The 20937-nt window shown below is 41.2% G+C and overlaps 1 protein-coding gene across 1 annotated transcript in view; it reads right to left on the reverse strand.

Annotated features, from left to right (window-relative positions):
* Positions 1-7099: 7099 nt before the first annotated feature.
* The window catches only part of FASLG (Fas ligand), a 33220-nt gene continuing 19382 nt past the window's right edge, over positions 7100-20937 (reverse strand). Inside the window, exon 4 of the mRNA XM_082438899.1 lies at positions 7100-19786. Coding sequence (XP_082295025.1) covers positions 19392-19786 — 395 coding nt within the window. The 3' untranslated portion in view covers positions 7100-19391. The remainder of the gene's footprint in view (positions 19787-20937) is intronic.

Raw genomic sequence — 20937 nt, forward strand, 5'->3', positions numbered from 1 at the left:
TCAGCCTTTGTGCTCCCGGTCTCTTTTTGGTGGTAGACTCTCATAACTGAAACCAACTCCCCCTAAACCCGAATTCCCTTACTGAGTTTATGATTAATCTTTCCCTCCAAAACTTTATTCCCTTTCTTATACACTCTGACCTCAATCCTGTGCTAACTGAACACTAATCAACCAGAGTCAGAGGACTAAGATTGCTGTTGTCCCTAACATTGTTAATGTACTAAAGTTGCTGCTGTAGATTTCATCATTAACGTACGAACTCAAGTTGCTTCTCCAGGACAAGGTGAGCTCACAGACCCCTGAGCCATGGACTGCCTGGCCAGAGAATCATAAACCGGAGACATCCTGACTCCTGAAACTATGATAAAGAAATGTCACAGAAATGTCACAAGAGGATGATTGAACCCAGTTTCTTTGTTTTTCCCCTTTAAAACATCCCTAACTCAAAGACCAAGATGGAATGGATCTGAGACTTGTCTTCCACTCCCTTGCTTGGCGCCCTACAAATAAACCCTTACTTTGCTGCAGATACCTGCTATCAGAGTTTGGTTTTCTGCACCACAGACACACAAGTCCTTGCCCAGTTACACAACCACACCTGCCTTCTCAGAATTCTATCTGCCTTGGCATGCACAAGGCTATATTGTCACAATTTCCCTACTATATGTGCTCATCTTTTTCTTCTTTGGTTTTACTTCCTCCTTCCATGCACCAAATTGGGTATAACCCAAGCTCAATCTCAGCCCTTGCTTTTGGCAGTCCACGAGCTTCCCCATAGCCTCAAATCTTCAAACATACAAGTAATGCCCAGATCTGTAACTCTGGCCCTGACACCTCTCCTGTGTGTCGGTCCTGCCAATTGGACATCTCCATAGGAAAGTCTCCCTGAACCTCAAACTCAACGTGCTCAAAGCCAAACTAATTACATGCACTTCAAAACTGGATTCTGTGCCCCCAAAACTCACTAGACTCTGAAATTCAATATTTCTAAAATTAAATACATCATCTTCCCTCATAACTAGCTATTTATCAGAACTTCCCCCTTTCTGTTAAAGGTCTGAACTAAGTGGATGAGTGTCAAGTCATAATCTCAGCAAAGGAAATGACACTATCTTTCTCCTATCTTTTCTGCATAAAGTAATTCATGCTGGTTTGTTCCTCATGAGAACAGGAAGTTGCTCTGAAGTGTTGGTTGGGAGAGAGAGTGTCTGCAACCATTTCATGAAGTTTGGTTTACATGCAATTCTGTGTCTGTCTCTACCTAGACTTAGAGCAGAGGTTCCAGACCCCAGTAGAATGAAAGCATTTTTGTGGTCAGTGATGCTACTGTGATTCTAGCAGTTAACAGGAACCATGGCATTTAAAAGGTGAACACTGTATCACTATAAAAACAAACTAAGAAGCAAAAAAAACATGGCTTTATACTTGTGGAGTTGGGACACAAGAGCAAAAACAGCTGTTAACCCTCTTCTTAGTACCTCAAGGAATTAGAAAGTGTCATTACAAAAAGGAGCAGAATGGTGGAGTTCAGGCAGGAGAGTTCAAGGAGAAGAGAGAGGAAGAAGAAAAGGAGAGGAGAGGGAGTGGGGAGGAGGGAGAAGAGGAAAAGAGAGAACGCTAAAATAAAACAGGAACCTCCAACCTTTGCAGAATAAAATTGATTTTTCAGTGCCCTAGAGCAAAAAATAAAATAAAATCTTCTCAACTGAATATTGAGGAAAGAGAAATAGAAAGTGACTAATCAATCTCAAAGATTGACATACAGAATGGTTTCTAATGGAAACTGACCTGGAAGTCTGGAGAGATGTTTTGTTATAGAGGCAAAATCCAGCCAAGCAAAGAAGCTGGAATGTAAAATCAAAAGAAGCAAGAGCGGGGCCTCCCTGGTGGCACGGTGGTTAAGAATCTGCCTGCCAATGCAGGGAACACGGGTTCGAGCCCTGGTCCAGGAAGATCCCACATGCCGCAGAGCAACTAAGCCCATGCGCCACAACTACCGAGCCTGTGCTCTAGAGCCCACGTGCCACAACTACTGAAGCCCGCGTGTCTAGAGCCCGTGCTCCACAACAAGAGAAGCCACCACAATGAGAAGCCTGTGCACCGCAATGAAGAGCTGCCCCCGCTCACCACAACTAGAGAAAGCCCGCACACAGCAACGAAGACCCAATGCAGCCAAAGATAAATAAATAAATATTAAAAAAAAAAAAGCAGCAAGAGCAACTTACCTTTAAAATCAAAATATTGAGACCTACCCTGGGAGAGAATGTGTCTTATTCAGAAAAAAAAAAATTACAGATTGGTATTTTATCTTATCTGGGTAATCCAGAGTCCATGTGTATATTACAGCTCTAAGTGATTGGGTAGCATATACAGATAATTCTTATAGTAATATATATCCTCATGTATGTTTTAAATTAGATAATATCATCACAGTACAAAATATCTTCAATACTCAGAACCAAGCATGTCCAAATGACAAATTGTCAGTATGTTAATAATTCCCAGGGTTCTGTCTTTGGTCCTTCTTTTATTCTATTCTTTTTCGCTTTGTGATCTTCTCTTCATTTTGAGAACTGCATATCTACATCCATATTGTGTATTTTCATGTGTGTGCCCCTCAGGGTTTTTGTTTCCATCGTATTGCCACATAACAAACTACCATACATTCAATGGTAAAGAAACATTGATTCTCAGGCTCATGAATCTGCAGATTGACTGCAGTTCAGCTGATCTAGAAGGGGCTTGGCTAGGCAGCTCTGCTCCAAGCTGAGGGTTAGGCTCAGATCTGCTCCGTAAGTGTTTTGTTCTGGGACCCAGAATGAAGGGGGTTTTTATTCTCATGGCAGGCATTAGAAGCTCCTTCTCTGAGTGGAAATACACAATGCCTCTCATGGCTTAGGCTTTGAAAGGGCAGCTATCATTTTCATCCACATTCTGTCCGTCAAAACAAGCCATGCACCCAAGCACACCATCAAAGGCTCAGAGAAGAGCAGTTTTCTCACAGAGGCTGAGAAAGAGGAAGTGAATATTTGCTGAATGATATTTAATCTGCTAAACTTCTCAAACTCAGTGTCTCCAAATCTCTCATCCTCCTTGTTGTTCTCTTTTATCTAATGACTGGCACCATTATCCACCCAGTTAGAAAACCAAGAGTCAGACTTCCCTGGTGGCACAGTGGTTAAGAATCTGCCTGCCAATGCAGGGGACAGGGGTTCGAGCCCTGGTCCGGGAAGATCCCACAAGCCGCAGACCAGCTAAGCTCATGTGCCACAACTACTGAGCCTGTGCTCTAGAGCCCGCGAGCCACAACTACTGAGCCCGTGTGCCACAACTACTGAATCCCGTGCGCCTAGAGCCCATGCTCCCCAACAAGAGAAGCCACCACAATGAGAAGCCCACACACTGCAACAAAGAGTAGCCCCCACTCGCTGCAACTAGAGAAAGCCCGCGTGCAGCAACGAAGACCCAACTCAGCCATAATTAAATAAATAAATTCTTTAAAAAAAAAAAAAACGAAAACCAAGAGTCATTCTAACTTCTGCCGACCCTCAGTAACTGTTTATCAAATCTTATTGATTCTCATTTTTACATTTTTAAATTATCTGTACTTAATTTAGGCCTGTAGTGAAAACTATAATGATTTTTCTGATTATTCCTACTGTCTCATTCCATAGCTGGTTGTTCTATTATCCTAAAATGAAAAATATTAGAGAAAGCAAGTAAACCTAGATGATCATAAAAAGCTCTTTTTTAGAGAATTCCATCTAATAAATGTGGAAGAAATGATAAATTTATAAATCCTAATGAGCTATTGACTCAAGGAAAGATCATCAATAGTTGAAGCCATTAGATCAGGGGTTCTCAACCTCAGCACCACTAACATTTCTCATCATCAGACTTCTTATTGTCTTTTTTCAATTAACTGACAGCACTCAGCCATCTAAGTTCATTGTTCTTATAATTTCACATCCCTTGGACTTCTCAAATGCTTGAGATACTGCACCTGCCAGCACATTCCCTTCATCTGTATCCCACCCCCGTTCCCAGCAAAAGTTTTAACAATTGCACTACTCACCACATGCCAGAGTCTATCAGAACACTAGCGACGGGATCCTTATTGCGAGCTGGTCGGTGGGCTGTCCAACTCTAAAATCCTATTTTGTAGTCTGCTTCTTCAGACCGACTTTCTTAGGTTGGGTTCTCTGGGAATAGACACCAAGAGAGAGATCTGTGGAAGATCTATTTATTAGGGTTAGCTCTCAGGAACACCACATTTGTGGGATTGAAAGAAGCAGGACTAGACAAAGGGAGAAATCGAACTGCAATGAAGTTGCAACAAAGGCCACTACCTATCCCATGGGAAGCTCTAGAAGTAGGATAGCCCTTCAAAGTTGTTCTAAATTGTGGCAGTGACATTGTACCATGACATCAGCCAGTCACTGGATGTAGGCGCCCACAGGGAGGGTGTGAAACGTTGCACAAGGCAGCTGCTTTCAGCTGAGGGCAGTTTCCTTCAGCTGTGAACCCTCAGTGGCCAACATTCTCACTGCTGGGAAATGAGTGCCTCGGTCCTGAAGGGAAATGTGGGCAGTGCACTGCATTATCCACTACACGTGTAAGCATGCTCAAAGGTTTGGACAGAATCAGATTCAGCATGTTTTGGGGGGTTGGGGGTGAAGGGCATATTACATCAGGACAGCTGAGGCACATAATATCTGCTTGTCCCACCCTAAAAACCTTTTATCTCATGCACTGGTTCTCTACAGTCAATTTTGCCCCCACCAGGGAACATTTGGCAATGTCTGGAGACATTTTTGGTTACCACAACTGGGAGGGTGGGAGTGGAGGTTGCTACTGGCCTCTGATACAGTGCTGCTAACCACCCAACGGTAAACAGCACAACACCGTCCCCAACAAAGATTTATTACGCTCAAAATGTCACTAGTGCTAAGGAGTGAGAAAGTCAGAGGACCTCCTGGGCAACATCAGAGAGACTCTAACCCCGGAAGCTGCAGGACAGAAAAATCTGAGAATCGGGTCCCAGACTTAATTAGTATGTTGCAGAGCAGTTTAAATGTATTTATTTATTTACTTTTGTCAGTGTTGGGTCTTCGTTTCTGTGCGAGGGCTTTCTCTAGCTGCGGCAAGTGGGGGCCACTCTTCATCGCGGTGCGCGGGCCTCTCACTATCGCGGCCTCTCTTGCTGCGGAGCACAGGCTCCAGACGCGCAGGCTCAGTAATCGTGGCTCACGGGCCCAGTTGCTCCGCGGCATGTGGGATCTTCCCAGACCGGGGCTCGAACCCGTGTCCCCTGCATTGGCAGGCAGATTCTCAACCACTGCGCCACCAGGGAAGCCCCAGAGCAGTTTAAAATCTCTGGCAAGTCCACTATGCCAGAGGAAAGATGCTGGTTAAAAAGGAATGGTACCTTGAGACTGGGAAATGGGACATTTGGGTCAATGCACTCAAAAGCCTTGAAACATCAGATTCCCTTGACCTTTCTGGGCCTGCAGAAGAGGCCCGCTCCTCTGTATTAAAGGTTAACATTCCACCTTGCTTGAAGATGACACAGAGGCCTCTGCCTTGCAAGAAAAAAATACTTTCAAAAATCAAAATTTACTTCCACCTCCACCTCTTAGCCACCATCAACAACTAGGGTCATTCACAACATGGCATATTATGGTGGGAAGACCAAACTCTACCACCATCACCCTTCAGCCAAGATAGTAAATCAAAACAATCTTGCGTGCTAGGGGGTGGAATGGCAGGGGTGGTAGTCCTCATCATGTTTCCACTGAATTCACGAGTCTGACTCATAAAGAAACCATATGGAGCCTAGAGAATGACAATGGACTGCTACAAACTCCATCAGTACTACCTCTAAGTGCAGCTGTCGTGACAGATATGCTATCTTTGTTAGAGCACATTAGCACTGTCTCAGCTGCAAAGTACATACCATTGATCTGGTCAATGAATTCTTTTCCATCTTATCAAGACAACAGAGCAGAAACAGTTCACGTTCCCACGGAAGAGACAATAGTATGCATTTATGGTTTTCCTCTAAGGCTATATTAACTCTCTCCCTCTGCCATAATATAGTCTAAAGAGACTTGGACCATCTGAACACACATTAGTGTATTCTACAGATGGCACCATATTAATCAGCCAAGATGAGCAAGAAATGGCAAGTATTTTGAAGGCCTTGGTAAGATACATGCACTCCAGAGGGTGGGAGATGTAGCCCATGATGATTCAGAGGCCTGTCTCATCAGTAAAAAATTGTAGGGGTCTAGTGGCCTGGGGGATAATTTAAACAACTCCTTTACTAGGATCTTCATCTCCCCTTGCCCTTTTATCCTTCCACCACAATTCATGCAGACTTCCAGTCACCTCTGTTCTTTGTTTCATGAATGACACCAAAAGCTATGTATCCAAAACTGAACTCATAACTTTCCCCAGAGACCCTGGCTCCACTCCTGTATTGTATCTCTTGGTGAATGTCTCTACCACCCATCCAACTACCTTATATGCCCCAGCTTTATCTCTCCCTTTAACCCAAATCCAATAAATCACTGAGTCCTAAACAACTCTCAAGTCAGGCTTCTTATCATCTCCTCCACTGTTATTACTCTAATTCAGGCCTTCAGCATTTCTTTCCTGGTCTGACACTGGAGACAAATATTAGAGTGGAAAGAAAACCAATTTTGGAAACCTGTTGGTCTATTGACCTAGGTTTTAATTTTCATTTTACCCACTCTCTGCCTATATGAACTTGGACAAGTAAATTAACCTAAGACTTAGTTTCTTCATCTATAAAAAGAGATAATAAATATCCACCTCATGGGTTGGTATGAGGATAAAATGAAACTAATGTGTAAATTGCCCGCCATAGAGGTCAGCATATTTTCCTAGAAGGGTACACTTCATAGTGTAAAGCAGTCATATTCCCCCCAAAATTAAATTATAATAAATTTTATGTAATTCCAATCAAAAGTCCAGTAGGATTTGGCAGGGAAGTGGGTGGGGGGAGAGGCGTTGGAGGAGTTGATTATAAACTCTATATGAAGAGTAGATAGATAGATAGATAGATAGATAGATAGATAGATAGATATAAAGTGCCAACACAAAAAGTCATAAAGATGCAGTTATTAAAATAGAGTGACTAGTCCAGTAACAGAGAAAAAGATCAAGGGAACAGAAGAGAGAGTTTAGAACTGTTAAAAAATAAAATTCAACTGAGTAAATTTGCTTTCTAATTAGCTTTATTCAACAACTCATGAATCGGGCAGCATACCATCTAATAAACAGAAGGATTCTCCAAGAAGCTGTACAAAATGGAAGGCTTTTACAGAAACAGAGCAGTACAAGGAGGTTATTAGCAAATGAAAAGAAAGTTTCAGGCAAGGTTACCTCGCTAGTACTGACCAAAAATTTCCAGAAATTCCACTCCTGGGAGAAGTGGAAACTGCAATTAAGTCTTGGTTTGCTGTTCTGGGGACAAGTGGTTCCACCTTGGGCCTATTGATTCTTTTTTCTTCCTTTTTATTTTTTTTTTAACAGAAACAAACCCAAGCATAAAGGGAGCTTTGTCTAAGATTGTGCTGACCTTTCAAATAAATGTGAAATTAAAAGATGGTGTTGCTTATGTTATCCACTATCTATTTTGAAAAAGTTGTTTACTACTTATCTCACACTATATAAAAGTAGATTTTTAAATACATTATGGATCTAAAGCACAATGAAAGTTTTATATTCTAAGAAAATAGAGAAATATATACCTATAAGCATAGGGTGAGGGAAGTCTAAGTGTGACAAGAGCTATACAGGAAACAATAGATTTGCTTTTAAAAATTAAATATTTCTGCATGGAAAAAGTTAACAGACAGATGACACAATGGGAAGAGATCTTTGTAATACACGTAACTGACAAAGAGTTACATTCATACCACATAAAGAGCTGCTATAAACCAGTAATAAAAAGACAACAGCTTAATTTTTAAGATAGGTAATTCACTGAAGAAGAACCACAAATAGCAGTAAATAAAACCAAAAATAAAAGTTTCAACTTCAAAAATATTTTAATGTAAACTATGGAGACCGTTTTTTGCCTGCTGGTGTTGTAAAAATTTTTATCATATAAACAGGGCTTATAGTATAGAGAAAAGGCACTCTCACCTGGTGTGGGTAGGAGTGAAAATCAGTACAACTTTTCATGGAGCAATTTGATAATACCCATTGAAAGTCATAATATATAGCTTATACCTAGACCTTCCAATTCTATTTTTCTATCCTAGAGAAATACTAGCAGAAATACACAAACATGTATATAAACATAGTCATTATAGCATTTTTTTTTGAAACAGCAAAACTTTGGGAACAAATTAAATGTTCCTTTGTAGAGAAATGACTGAAGATGTGCTGATGGTCTATGCACCCAGCCATTAAAAAGAAAGAGGTAGGTCTGTATGTATGGAGGAAGAGATGTTCATATTGTTCTATTCAATCATTTTTTCAACACACTTTTATTGAGTGCCAGAAAAAAGTAGACATGGATCTAATTGGAAAAATACACAAAGGAAAAGAAGTCTAGGAAATCATTACAATAGGTGCTGTAAAGGAAAGAGTAGAAAATAGTAGGTGTAATCCTTGATTCATCTCTTTTCCATGCACCCAACACCCAATCAACAGACCTGAAAATTCTACTACCAAAAGTAATAGATCAAAATTTTCCACTTCTCTCCAATTCTCCTTCCACTATGCTTTTCAGTGGCTTCCACTAGAACTAACAATGAAATCCAAAGCCCTCACTGCAGTTTAGAAAGCCCTACGTTATCTGAGTCTCTATCAACCTCTCTAGCATTATCTCTTGCCGTCCCTAGACTCCAGCCCTATGGTCTTTCACGCTATTCCTGCTACAGGCCAAGCTCATTCCTGTTTTAGAGCCATCGCTTTTGATGGTGGTTTTCAACAAGCAGGGAGGAAGGGGCCACCACAGAGGGAAGTTTGGAAATGTTTGGGGGCTATATTTGGTTGTGTGAAAGGATTTCAATCTAAAATGGAACTGGAGGGTATGCAATGAAGAGCCTCGCATATGCGCCCTCAAAGGAATGGAACTTAAGAACCGAGAGACTGATTTCCTATAAATGCCTGGTTTATGGAAGACTGAGTCTTGTCTCCTGACCAATGAACATCTGCCAAGAATCTCTCTCCATCCTCAAGCCAAAAAACTTATTGCTTGGACTCTGCCTGAACTTCCCCCTCTTTGCACTGCTTGCTCATAAATACAGCCCACCACAAACCCTCAACAGACTTGCCTGTAACTTGCTACAGCACGTGTTTCCTGAGTAGCAATTCCTCCACTATTCTCAAATCAACCCGATTTCTGGTAACTTGAGCTTGCCTCAGTTTACCTCTTTACTTAGGTTGACAGTCGTCACAGTGACTAGTGGACCTACTGGCATTTAAGCTCTTAAGAAAGCTCAGCATATTGCTAGGTGCCTTATGGTTTCAAAATACCATAAGCAAGCCGTAAAAAGTTGTTGCCTCTGCTTGCAACGCTCTTTAGCTTGATCTCTGCATTCCTGGCTCTTGTTATTTTAAATGGTACCTCCTCAGAAAGGCCTTCCCTCTGATGTAGTTTTCTAGTCTCTCTTTACCTTATCACCTTATTTTAATTCTCTGCATGGTGTTTATCTGATAATTTATATATTTATTTGTTTGCTTGTCTGTTTATTTTCTCCACCACCCACACCCCCAATTAGGATGTAAGTTTAAAAGAAGCAAGGAACTTGTCTGTCATGTTCACCACTCTATCCCCTAAACAATGCTTGGCACCTAGTAGGTGCTTAATAAATGTTTGTTGAATGAATGAAGGGTATTGGTATTATAATGGGGGAGCATGACTTTTTGCTTTAGGTAAGATTCCTTGGATCGTAAAAGCCTGGTCTTGAATCCTAGCTCTGTTACCCTGTGACTTTGGGAAAGTTACTTAACCTCTCTGAAACTAAATCAGTTTTTGGTCGCTTTCGAAATGGATTGGTGGAGTTGTTGTGGGGCTTAGTAAACATAAATGTCGGTGCTTTGCATAATCCTCACAAAAAGGAGCCAATAAATTACAAGTACTATGGCTATTTATGTACTTCATGGTTTGGCTTAGGGCAAGAATAAGTCCTGTGACAAGCATCCCATTCTTTTTAAATAAAAAGTTGGGTATTCTTACCCAAGATGGGCATCCACCTTGTGAACCATAAGGTATGACAGTGTGGACTTGGCTGCAGAGCAGAAAAAAAACATATTCATCTCCTCTTCAAATGTTCTTCCAGCTACCTGGCCACTCACTGTACTCCCGCTTCCTTCCCAGAGCAGAGCAGTCTTTCCGTGTTCTTCTGGAAAGTTAGAAAGAGCCAGTTTGCCATCCTAAAGGAAGTATGAACCACCTCAGCCCCCTGCATGGTGCTCTTCTCTTTGCCACCCTCCCAGACCCCTGCAGAAGCCTCCGGAATTTCTTAGAAGCCAGAACACAACCTACCAAATGATGCAAAAAGGATGCTGAGGTTTGAGCTGTCTTCCCTTGCAGCTCACACTTTAGAGTTCTGTTTAACACCTTCGTGTCTCTTTCTCACCATCTGAGCCAAGGCTGTTTTCTCTTCTCAATGAAGATACGGGGTGAGGAGAAAAAGACGCATTGCATGTTATCGGAATCCCCAGTTTCTTCAAGCTACAGTCTTTCATCTGTTACGAAGGTCTAGAATCTTAGTTCATTTACTTAAGGCCAGAGACCTTTGTAGCTTCCTGAATCTTCCACCTGCCTTCTCTTCCAATCAGGAACAATTTATAGAAGCTTCCCTTCCAGAAAATGTGTACCAAGTTCCCTTCCACACACTGGATGTAGTGCAGGCGTGCTGCTGTTAGGGTGGGGTGTGTGAGAAAACTGAGACCTAAACCAAGTGAAACTAAAAGATCCTGTGCCCAGAGGCACTTTTGAGACACCAGTGATGCCTCTTCAACCCTCCAGTCTCCTTTGCAAAGGTTCCTGTCTTGCATATGGTGTCTTACATGTGCGGACACTTGCAGAGTTCGATAACGTCAAGGGTGCTTCTTACCAGCTCAGAGTCTTTGAAGTGGTTCACCCACAGAAAGCCAGGGCTACGACAGAAGAACCAAGAGGTTCTATCCCTTCTGTGATGAGCAGCCAGAGAAGGTGGATTTCCTTAGCAGCTCACATCTCCTGAGGCAACCCTGAGTTAAGCAGAGGGTTTTAGCTATAGAGAAGGATAGCAAAGAGCTTAAAGTGTTGTATCTCACCAGTCAAATGTTTACAAATGTTTACACATCACTCTATTTCATTATATTTCAGGATTTAAAAAATAGGCATCAAAATGGATCACACTAGGCTGTGAATATAAAGAGCACAGACTATATTCGATATATTCAACTAACTTTTATAGAGAATCTGACACATGCCAACTGCTTTTATGTGTATTACGTCATATATTTTTTAAAAACAATAAAAGCAATGAGAAAATGTTTTAAAGGCTATGAAAATGTAAGATATTATTTCATTTTTATACCTCAGAATGAGATTTACCTACATGTTTTTCCTCATTAGTATTTTTATGTGTGATGGGATTCATACAAAATATAGTAGGATTATGAATAATCGATTTTGTAAGCACATAAGGATTTTTTTAACAGTGACTTTATCAAGAAAGTTGCTGAGGGATATAACAATTCCACTGACTTACCGTCAGGAGTGATTTTCCAAGTCACAAAGTAGCCTCACTCCATTTGCCATTAACAATATTCCCAAAAAACCATAGGAAAAGGAATTGGCATCCTTATTTTACAGAGGAGACAACTGAATCTCAAGATATTCATGTCACTTACTTAAGGGCCCACATATAGCTAGTTGAGTAACAGAGGCTGAACTCAACCCAGGCTTTCTGACCCTAAGCTCAATCTCTTTCCTTCTCACCTTATTAAAACCAGGATGCTATTTGCTGGTAGAGGGACAATAAGGGCAATTCAGATGGAATGCAGTAGAGAGAAGAAACAAAAGAAGAATCTAAGAGAAAGTCTCAACACTGAAAATCTGTGACCTCTATCTATAGAATTACATCAATATATACATATGTTATATATAATATAACAATAAATATAATGCAGAGTATTGGCAATAGGCAAAGTGAGACTCACACTGAAAAGCAAGGAGCTAAGGAAACACTGAAAATTAATGGGATGAGGCTCATTTTGAGCGCCATTATATAAGATACAGTTCTAAGAAGTCTCTTTCCATGTGGAAAGAACGTAAGACATAGGGTTAGACAACTAGAGTTAAGTCCCATCCACCATTTCTTACCACATCACCTTAAGCAAGGCTCACAACTTTTCAGTGTTTCAGTTGTTTTTGTGTATAAAATGAGGATAACAATCTACCTTACAGGGTTTAGTGAAAATTAAACAAGATAAGGTACATGAGAGAGCTTGACAAGCCATAAAATTCTATAGGCGTATTAAGCACCAAAGACTTATGGCAAATGTGTAGAGGATTTCAATTAAATCTAAGAAAGAACTATCTACAATGTAATATAGGCCAGTACAGAAATGGGTTCCCTCACAGTTCAGGGAGCCCTCTCTTCCGAACATTTTCAAATAGAGAATATGTTGGAAATGAGTTCCACTTGTTGGAAATATGGCAAAGAGGACTTCTACCTTAGAAGAGAAGTTGCCTTATATTATTTCTAAGATTACTTATAACCCAAGATCTGTGATGAGTAATTTTTGGCAACTGGGGCAGTTTCAGGTTTATATATGGCAATCTTCATACACACAGTTTCCTTCCTTCTTAAGGCTGGTATAGAGAACTTCTATCCATGAGAAGAACTCAAGCAGAACTCTAAGGCTGGTTGGTCTCTGTGCCTTTGGCTATTAGTGAAGAGTTGGCCCTTGTTGGTACAAACCCAAGGATGTGCAGCAGGAAACAAGAGTTTTCTTCCTCCGTCACAGACTGTGCCTCTTACATGACAGCAGCAAAACTATAATACAGTAAGTGGCACCACCAGCCCCCCAATTGCTCAGACCAAAAATGAGAGAATCATCATTTCTCTCATGTCCCACATACAATCCATCAGTAAATCCGTTTAACTCTAACATCAAAGTGACTCTCAATACCCTGGTTCAAGCCATTGCCATCTCTCATCTGGCGTGCTGAAGCAGCCTTCTACTGATCTCCCAACTCAGAGGCTGTTCTCCATAAACAACTAGAGTGTTCCTTTTAAATTGTAAATGAGGTCACGTCACTCTCTGTTCTCTGTTCCCAGCCCTCTAACAGCTTTCTATGACACTTGGAAGAAAATCCACACTCCTTTCCGAAGCTTCCAAGGCCCTAAATCATCTGGCCTCTGGCTATCTTTTCAACCAGTTTTTATCAAGCTCATTCCACTCTAACCATATACCAAACATACCAACCACATCTTTGCATTTTAATTTCTCTACTTGATGTGCTCTAAGTGGTGTGCCCTCACCACTTATCAAATAATCCCCTCCTTCTTCACCACTCTCTACCACCTTACCTTGCTTAAATTTTCTTCATTAACACTTACTACCATATGACTAATTAGGTATTTATTTGCTTCTTTTTTGTTGTCTATTTACCATCTCTCCATTAAAATATAACTCCATATGAGGCTTTATTTTTCATTGTATTCACAGTATCTAGGGTAGTTTCTGGTATATGGTAGATATTAAATAAACTGTTTTTGAATGAATGAGCTTATGCTTCCTTTCAAGTACTAGGGTTTTGGGTGACACACTTATGGAGATAACTGTGGCAAATTTGGGGGATGATAGTGATGTCTAACACTCAATTTTAGGTATAACTTACACTGTGTGTGTAATGTCATCTCTATCCATTACCCCCAAACCATCAGTAAAATTTGTCTACACCCAGCAAGTTGTGGTAGTAGTGCCTTGAGGGAAATACAGGTATTCCACAATGGGAGTACCTTAGAGAACATCTACTGCCAGAAACCAGGTGAGAGCCAGGAAACCCGTTATCATGTGGACTGCCCAAAGAATGGAGGTATTTCCTGAAATTTTCAGAAAACTTAGAGAGAAGACAACTTTCAACAGAATGTGATTGAGGTTCATGTCATTTTACTGAGAAGGAGAAAAAAGGGTGACTCCGTAGAGCTGAAGGAGCCTCCGAATGAGAGAGGAGAGACATGTGCATTGCACTTTCCTCTGAAGATGTATCCGTCAGAATGGTGAATAAATGTCTCCCAGCAAAGGGAAAGCTTTAGCAAAAGTAAGAAAATCATCACTGAGGTGATGCTTTTCTACCCTCTGTGTGAACTGTAAAGAGCAAAATACCCACTTAGCTGTCTATATTTCCAAGGCTGGTTGGCTTCTAGATGAATCCCAAAGATTCCTGGCTACTCTCAATAGTTATATTATTTCTGAATAAGGTCCATTTTTGAGTTTGAAGACCCTAAGGAATTGGCTTTAATTTGGCTCTCCTAGGATCACCTCATTCTACCTCTGGATGATCCAAAACCCGGGGAAAGAAACACACACACACACACACACACACACACAAAGTAAAAAAATTTATCTCTACTAACATCACAACTTAACCAAACTCCTATGAAAAAATGTTATTTAACATGTGTAATTTAACATGTAATTTAACAGCACACTTTCTTAGATAAGGACCAGGGAATGCCTATGGCTTAACCTCCTTAAGGAAATCTTATAGTCTGGCTTTGAGGAACCAGCCTTCTTCCCCCAGTTCAACCTCTTCCAATGATCTGTTGTTTCAAATTAGTCATTCTCACAATGATGATTCCAGTAAAGCTTTTTTTCTGTTAAGCTGTGGTAAGTCAAAACCTACATCAGAGAATACAAAGTCACCACTCTGGGGGGGGGGGGGGCTAAGAAAAAAACATGGTTTTCTGCGTTTTCAGTTGTTTGAAAAGAAAGAAAACCTCAAACTACTAAACCAGAAGTGACCTTTTTTTTTTAAGTAGTCTACTTTGGGTTTAGCATTTCATAAAGGAACAATGATTGACTCTACTTTTGATGAGCACATTCAAAAGGTTTTGGGGTTTTGACATTCCTTGTGTTCCTGCTTAAAGAAAAATAACTAAAGGAACTGTTAATATCTCTTCCCTGAAACCAGTGCTTAAAGCATAGTAAGCTACAACCCTGTCTTCAGAAAATCCCGAAGGCATCCTGGCAGAGCTCAGACTTAGATAGATAAAAGTACCAGTAGTACCACAACTAGCTAATGGCATCAGTCATCTCAGGATGCCCGGCACCATTCCTACTCCTCTTTGCTCTAATACCATTATCTAGGAGGGCCCACTGACCCAAAAAAATGGTCCAGCAAACTTCCCGTGACCTTTAGAACTGGTGTACTTGGATGGATGGAGTCATATGAAGAAGAAATGGAAGAGGAGAATTTCATTGTGAGGGTTGGGAATACAGATCATCAGCCAAAAGAAGGGTGACTACCTCTCTGACTTTCTCCATGAGGTACCTGGTCAGAAACCTGACCATACAGAGCAGATTAATCAACAGAAGAGTTTCAAGGAGAGCAGGTGACACGTTCCAACCCGGACTTTTAGTTTTGTTCATTAATTTATTCAACAAATATGTATTGTGTATCTCCTAAACGACAGTTTCAGCTTTAATTACCTAGAATTTTTCCTCAACAGTCTCCCAAAAGCTCCTGGTAATGCCAACGACCAAATAGATCTTTCTTGTTTTCTAATTCTATGAATTAGGGTTCACTATTTTTTTTTTTCATCTGTAGCCTCAAACTCCCATTGAATAATCTAGTCAAAGCTGGATAAACAAGCACACACGTCCTTGAGGCAACACAACTATAGATTCACTACTCTGAAAAACATACCCATTGAAAGACTTTTGCCTTATAATGAAAGTTATTTAGTCAACAAATATTTATTGAGCACTTAATATGTGCCAGGCACTGGGTTAGGTAATGTGGATACAGTGGTAAACAAGGCAGAAAAGGTCTTGCTTTTGGAATTTTTTTTTCTAGCAGAAAAAAAACCCCACAAAAACCCAGATATTTTTAAGTGGTTAAATAAATAACAGGCAGATTCCTGGCTTAAAAACTGGAGCCCAGGGCTTCCCTGGTGGCGCAGTGGTTGAGAGTCTGCCTGCCAATGCAGGGGACACGGGTTCGAGCCCTGGTCTGGGAAGATCCCACATGCCGCGGAGTGGCTGGGCCCGTGAGCCACAATTACTGAGCCTGCGCGTCTGGAGCCTGTGCCCCGCAACAAGAGAGGCCGCGACAGTGAGAGGCCCGCGCACCGCGATGAAGAGTGGTCCCCACTTGCCGCAACTAGAGAAAGCCCTCGCACAGAAACGAAGACCCAACACAGCCATAAATAAATAAATAAATAAAAATTAAAAAAACAAAAAAACAAAAAAACCCCAAAAAACTGGAGCCCATGTGTGTGGAGAAAACCTTCTCAGATGTTTGTCTCTATGGGGAAAATGAGAAATGCAGCCATTTCTGGAGGAAGAAGAAGTCTAAAGAAAGGTTTGGGGGTTTTTTTGGTTTAGTTTGGTTTGGTTTATCTTTCAGTGACAGGAGATACTTGAATATATGTACATACTGGTGGAAATTATTTCATAGAGCTAGTTTGAAGATTTAGAAGGAAGAAGAAAATTTTTAAACAGGTAAAGTAGGGAAGAGGAAATTAGTGCACACAGAAGGTCCTCTTCCTCCACTGTATCAGATGGAAGAAAGAGATCATTCAGATACAAGTGGGTTTGTGTTTTGGTGGTAAAAGTGAGGTTCCATGGTGGGAGGAGGGGATGAGGTTGGTTTATAAAAGGAAAAGACATGATGTAGTTGTCTCAAACAGTGAAAAAAACATGCTTACCAGGGAACTGAAGAAAAAGTGCTGGGATGTGTTGAATGCCCATTTGAAATCTGTGATCACTAATGTAAAGCAGTGGTTCTCAGCCATGAGTGATTTTGCCTCCCCACCTTCAGCCTGGGGACATTTGGCAATATTTGGTGATATTTTTGGTTATCACACATGGGGGGAGGGGCATGGTACTGGCATCTAGTCGGTAGAGGGCAGGGTTACTGCTAAACATACGACAATGCATGGGCAGGACAACCCTCACAACAAAGACTTGTCCAGCTCATAACGTCAATAGAACCGAGGTTGGAAAACCCTGATGTAAAGTGATGTCATATTTATGTATAGATCATCTCAGAAAAGCTACAGAAGGAGACAGTGATCCTCCTTGTGGGCAGAGATGGAGCCACAGGACAGGATGAGAAGAGGACTTATTTTCATCCTATATCTTTGTGTACCTTTTAAAATTTGTGCTATGTGCACGTATTACCTAGTCAAACCTATCAAAAGACAGAAATAATTCACTGATAATTGATTGGATGACTTAAGTAGCTGATAGATAAAAATAAAATGAAAATAGTCAATCGGTTTGTGTCATTTTTCTCCAGCAACATCCAGCTGTTAGGATGCCAGTATAAAGAGAATGGGATTTTTACAAGAGGAAAACAGGGACGGTAACAGAGTATTTTGGAATTCAGGGTCTTTCCAAGATACTGATTGTAACGACAGATCGTGGAACCTAAGCTGGATAGAGAAAAGAGTGAAGATAGAGAAGGAGCTGATGGATATATAAGAAAATGATAGCATTTATTAAGTAGATGTCACAACACAGTAAAATATATATACATATTTTTAGGAGAGAAAATGTTGGACCAACTGAGTTGGAAAAAGGACATGATGTTGTGAAAATAAGGTGTCTGAAATCAAATTCTAGAGGAGATGTTGTTATTTTTAATGATGACAAAGTCTAGGGAGAAGTCATGGTAATGAGCATTTGGAGAAAATAGGAAAAGGTTATTGTGAGACCAAGGTGAGAAGGCAAGAAACCAGGTGTTTGAATGGATCCCTCAGATCAGTGGCTTCTTCTGGAGAATGAAGTGCCTCCCATAGAGTGGCTTATTAATAATGGCAGACACTATTGTTTGACATTCTACGATATGTTAGATACTATAAGTACGTATCAGCCCCTTTTTGCCCAAAAAAGTCAAGTGATCTGCCCAGTGATTGCATAGTTAGTAAGTAGAGGAACAAAGATTCAAATTCAGGTTTTTTAGTCCAAAGTCTGTGCCCTTTCCACTATGCCACATCTCTGTCCCCAGGAAAAGACAAACTGTCATCAGATCTATGGGAAGTTGGGTGCGCTTAACACTGGCAATAATATTGGTAATGGAAGCTCTGGATAGTGGGAGATGGAGGGGAAAGAGAATATAGTGAGGAGAGGAGAGCCTGGCGAAGATGCAAAGATTTGCCTCACAGCTCTTCTTACCCTAGTAAATTCTTCTTAAAGTGGGCTTAAGTCATAATGAATGAGGAGGCCACGGAAGAAAGAAATAATAAGGAAAAAATCCAGATCTTAGTGATTTCCAAAAAGGAGACTCATAATGTTTATCTGTATTCTAAAATACAGTTTTTGTTACATGTATTCTGTTCATTAAAAATGCACAAAAAATATATAAATATTAGTTATATTATGGGAAAACAGCTTTAATAACTGACAATCAAAGAGTTTTGAGGACTATTAGAGTTGGTTGCCCAAAAAGCATTCAAAATCTACCACCAAATGCAACCCATATTTTCCTAACACGTCCTTCCCAATCTCCACGTTTTCTCTACTTATGTAACTCTTCTAGTCACACACGCGCACACACACACACACACACACACACACCCCTACAATTGCACTGGAAATATACATGCTGTATAGGGAATGGACTGAGTCCTCAAAAGATCTCTCTTGCTTCTCTGTTAGCATCACCTGATGGCTCAGGCTATGCATTTAGAAGTAAAGATGCTGCCAGTGGGACACTGGCCTTTTAGTCTCTTTAGCTTATCATGTAAGCCTAGTCCTCTTTTCCCATCCCTTATACATTCATGTTGCATGCATAGACGTGAAAGACAGCCTCCCCTGAGGTAGACAGTAGACCCACCCCAAGAGGTGAGTTAAAAGGTGTCATTTTCAGTGTACCAAAGTGTGCTAGGCCACTTAAGATGAGTGTAGAACACCCTGGGAGCTGCTTCTCCCTGACTCTGCATCTTCACATGGCAGCCCAGAGTTTCATGTTCGTTACTCATAGTCTTCCTCCTGTCTGGCTCGCGGACCTTAGGTGAGATGAGGAACTGTAGAACTGCTGGACCCTGTGGTCTCAAGATCCTCTTGGTTCATGTCTTCTCTCTTGACCTCAAGTGGACTTAAGAAGACCCTCATTCAAGACAACATTCTCAGTGCCTATAACAAGAAACCATAATGGAGAGAATCCCAAAGTGCTTTTCTTAGAGCTTATATAAGCCAAAAAATGTCTTAGATTCCTCAAAATTGACCAGAGAGAGCTCAGATACATTGACATATAAATGGTCAGCATTGGTGAGATTGAACACAGCCCCCAGGTAGCTGCTGCGGGCCCACATCTGGCCAGTAGTGCAGTAGTTCATCATCTTCCCCTCCATGAGCACCAGGTCCTGGGGGTACCTAAAGTTCCTCGTGTAGACCTTGTGGTTCAGGGGCTGGTTGTTGCAGGACTGACCCCGGAAGTACACTTTGGAATACACAAAATACAGCCCAGTTTCATTGATCACAAGGCTGCCCTTCTTATACTTCACCCCAGAGACCAGGGCAATTCCATAAGTGTCTTCCCATTCCAGAGGGATGGATCTTGAGTTGGGCTTGCCTGAAACCAAACCAGAGAGGAGCTTTCAGCCAGGAACGCTCATGTATCAACAAACCAAGCTTCCAAGGCAAAATTGTGGACCATTCCTTGAGCAAATGCTTTTTACCCCAAATGACATAGCCCATAGTGAACCAGGTGATGGATCAGGCCTGACCTGTTACTGAATTTCTTCACACCTTTATCAAATTGACGTCTTCAATTTTATCATCCACACATCTGGGACAATAGCATATACCCCTAATCAACTGCAGTGAGAAATGATTGGGATGATTTTAGCTCTCTGGAACAAAGGTTCAGAATTAGTACCAAAACTACTAGGGTTTGAGGTCCATTCATGAGGTGAAAAGTCAAATCCAAGGAACTCTGAAGTTCTAAAGTTGGGAAGGACCTTAGGGATCATCTAGTCCAATCTTTACCTGCACTAAGGATTCTTCAGTGTGGGCGAAAATCCCCTTTCATTTGTATCCCCACAGCATTATGTACATTCTTAAGCAGAGAATGCTGGAATTATTGCTTATGCACCTGTCTTTCCCTGTTAGATTGTAAGCTCCTTGAAGGCAGGAGCCATGTGTGGTTCATCTCCATGTCCCCCAGGCTTGGCACACAGCATGTGCTCAAGAAATGTCTGTTTATCTAAATCGGATCATTTTACAGCCTCTGCTGAAACAATTTCAGGGACAGCAGCATACCACTTTCCGTGATACTTATCCACTTTTCAGGTATTTGTGGACTTTACCCTGGGAGTGCCCATACCACCTTGCTATCAAATCATTTCACTCCACTACACGACCACTAGTGCCAGGACTGGGCCTCCCCTCTCCTTTTTCTACTCATGGACAAAGCAGAGTAAAGCTCTTACAGAAAACCAGGGAAACACGTACTAAAATAATTCATCATTCCCCATCTCCCCAGCTCTCACCTCTTGGACCTGTGCCCCAAATTCCCTAAGGGTCATTGGAGTGAGTGAAAAGAGTGAGTGAGCTCCTTATGGGCAAGGATCACGTCATAAGCAGCTCCATTTCTCCAGTTTAGAACAGGGCCTTGCCCAGAGCAGGGGCTCAATGTGTGTGTGAGGTTGACCTGACTAGAAAGATGTAACTACTCATGGGTTTCAAATACTGTCACTGGAAAGTATCAATTCCTGCAGAGCA

Source organism: Balaenoptera physalus (genome assembly GCF_965194825.1).
Source record: "Balaenoptera physalus genome assembly, chromosome: 1".
NCBI classification, from domain to species: Eukaryota; Metazoa; Chordata; class Mammalia; order Artiodactyla; family Balaenopteridae; genus Balaenoptera; species Balaenoptera physalus.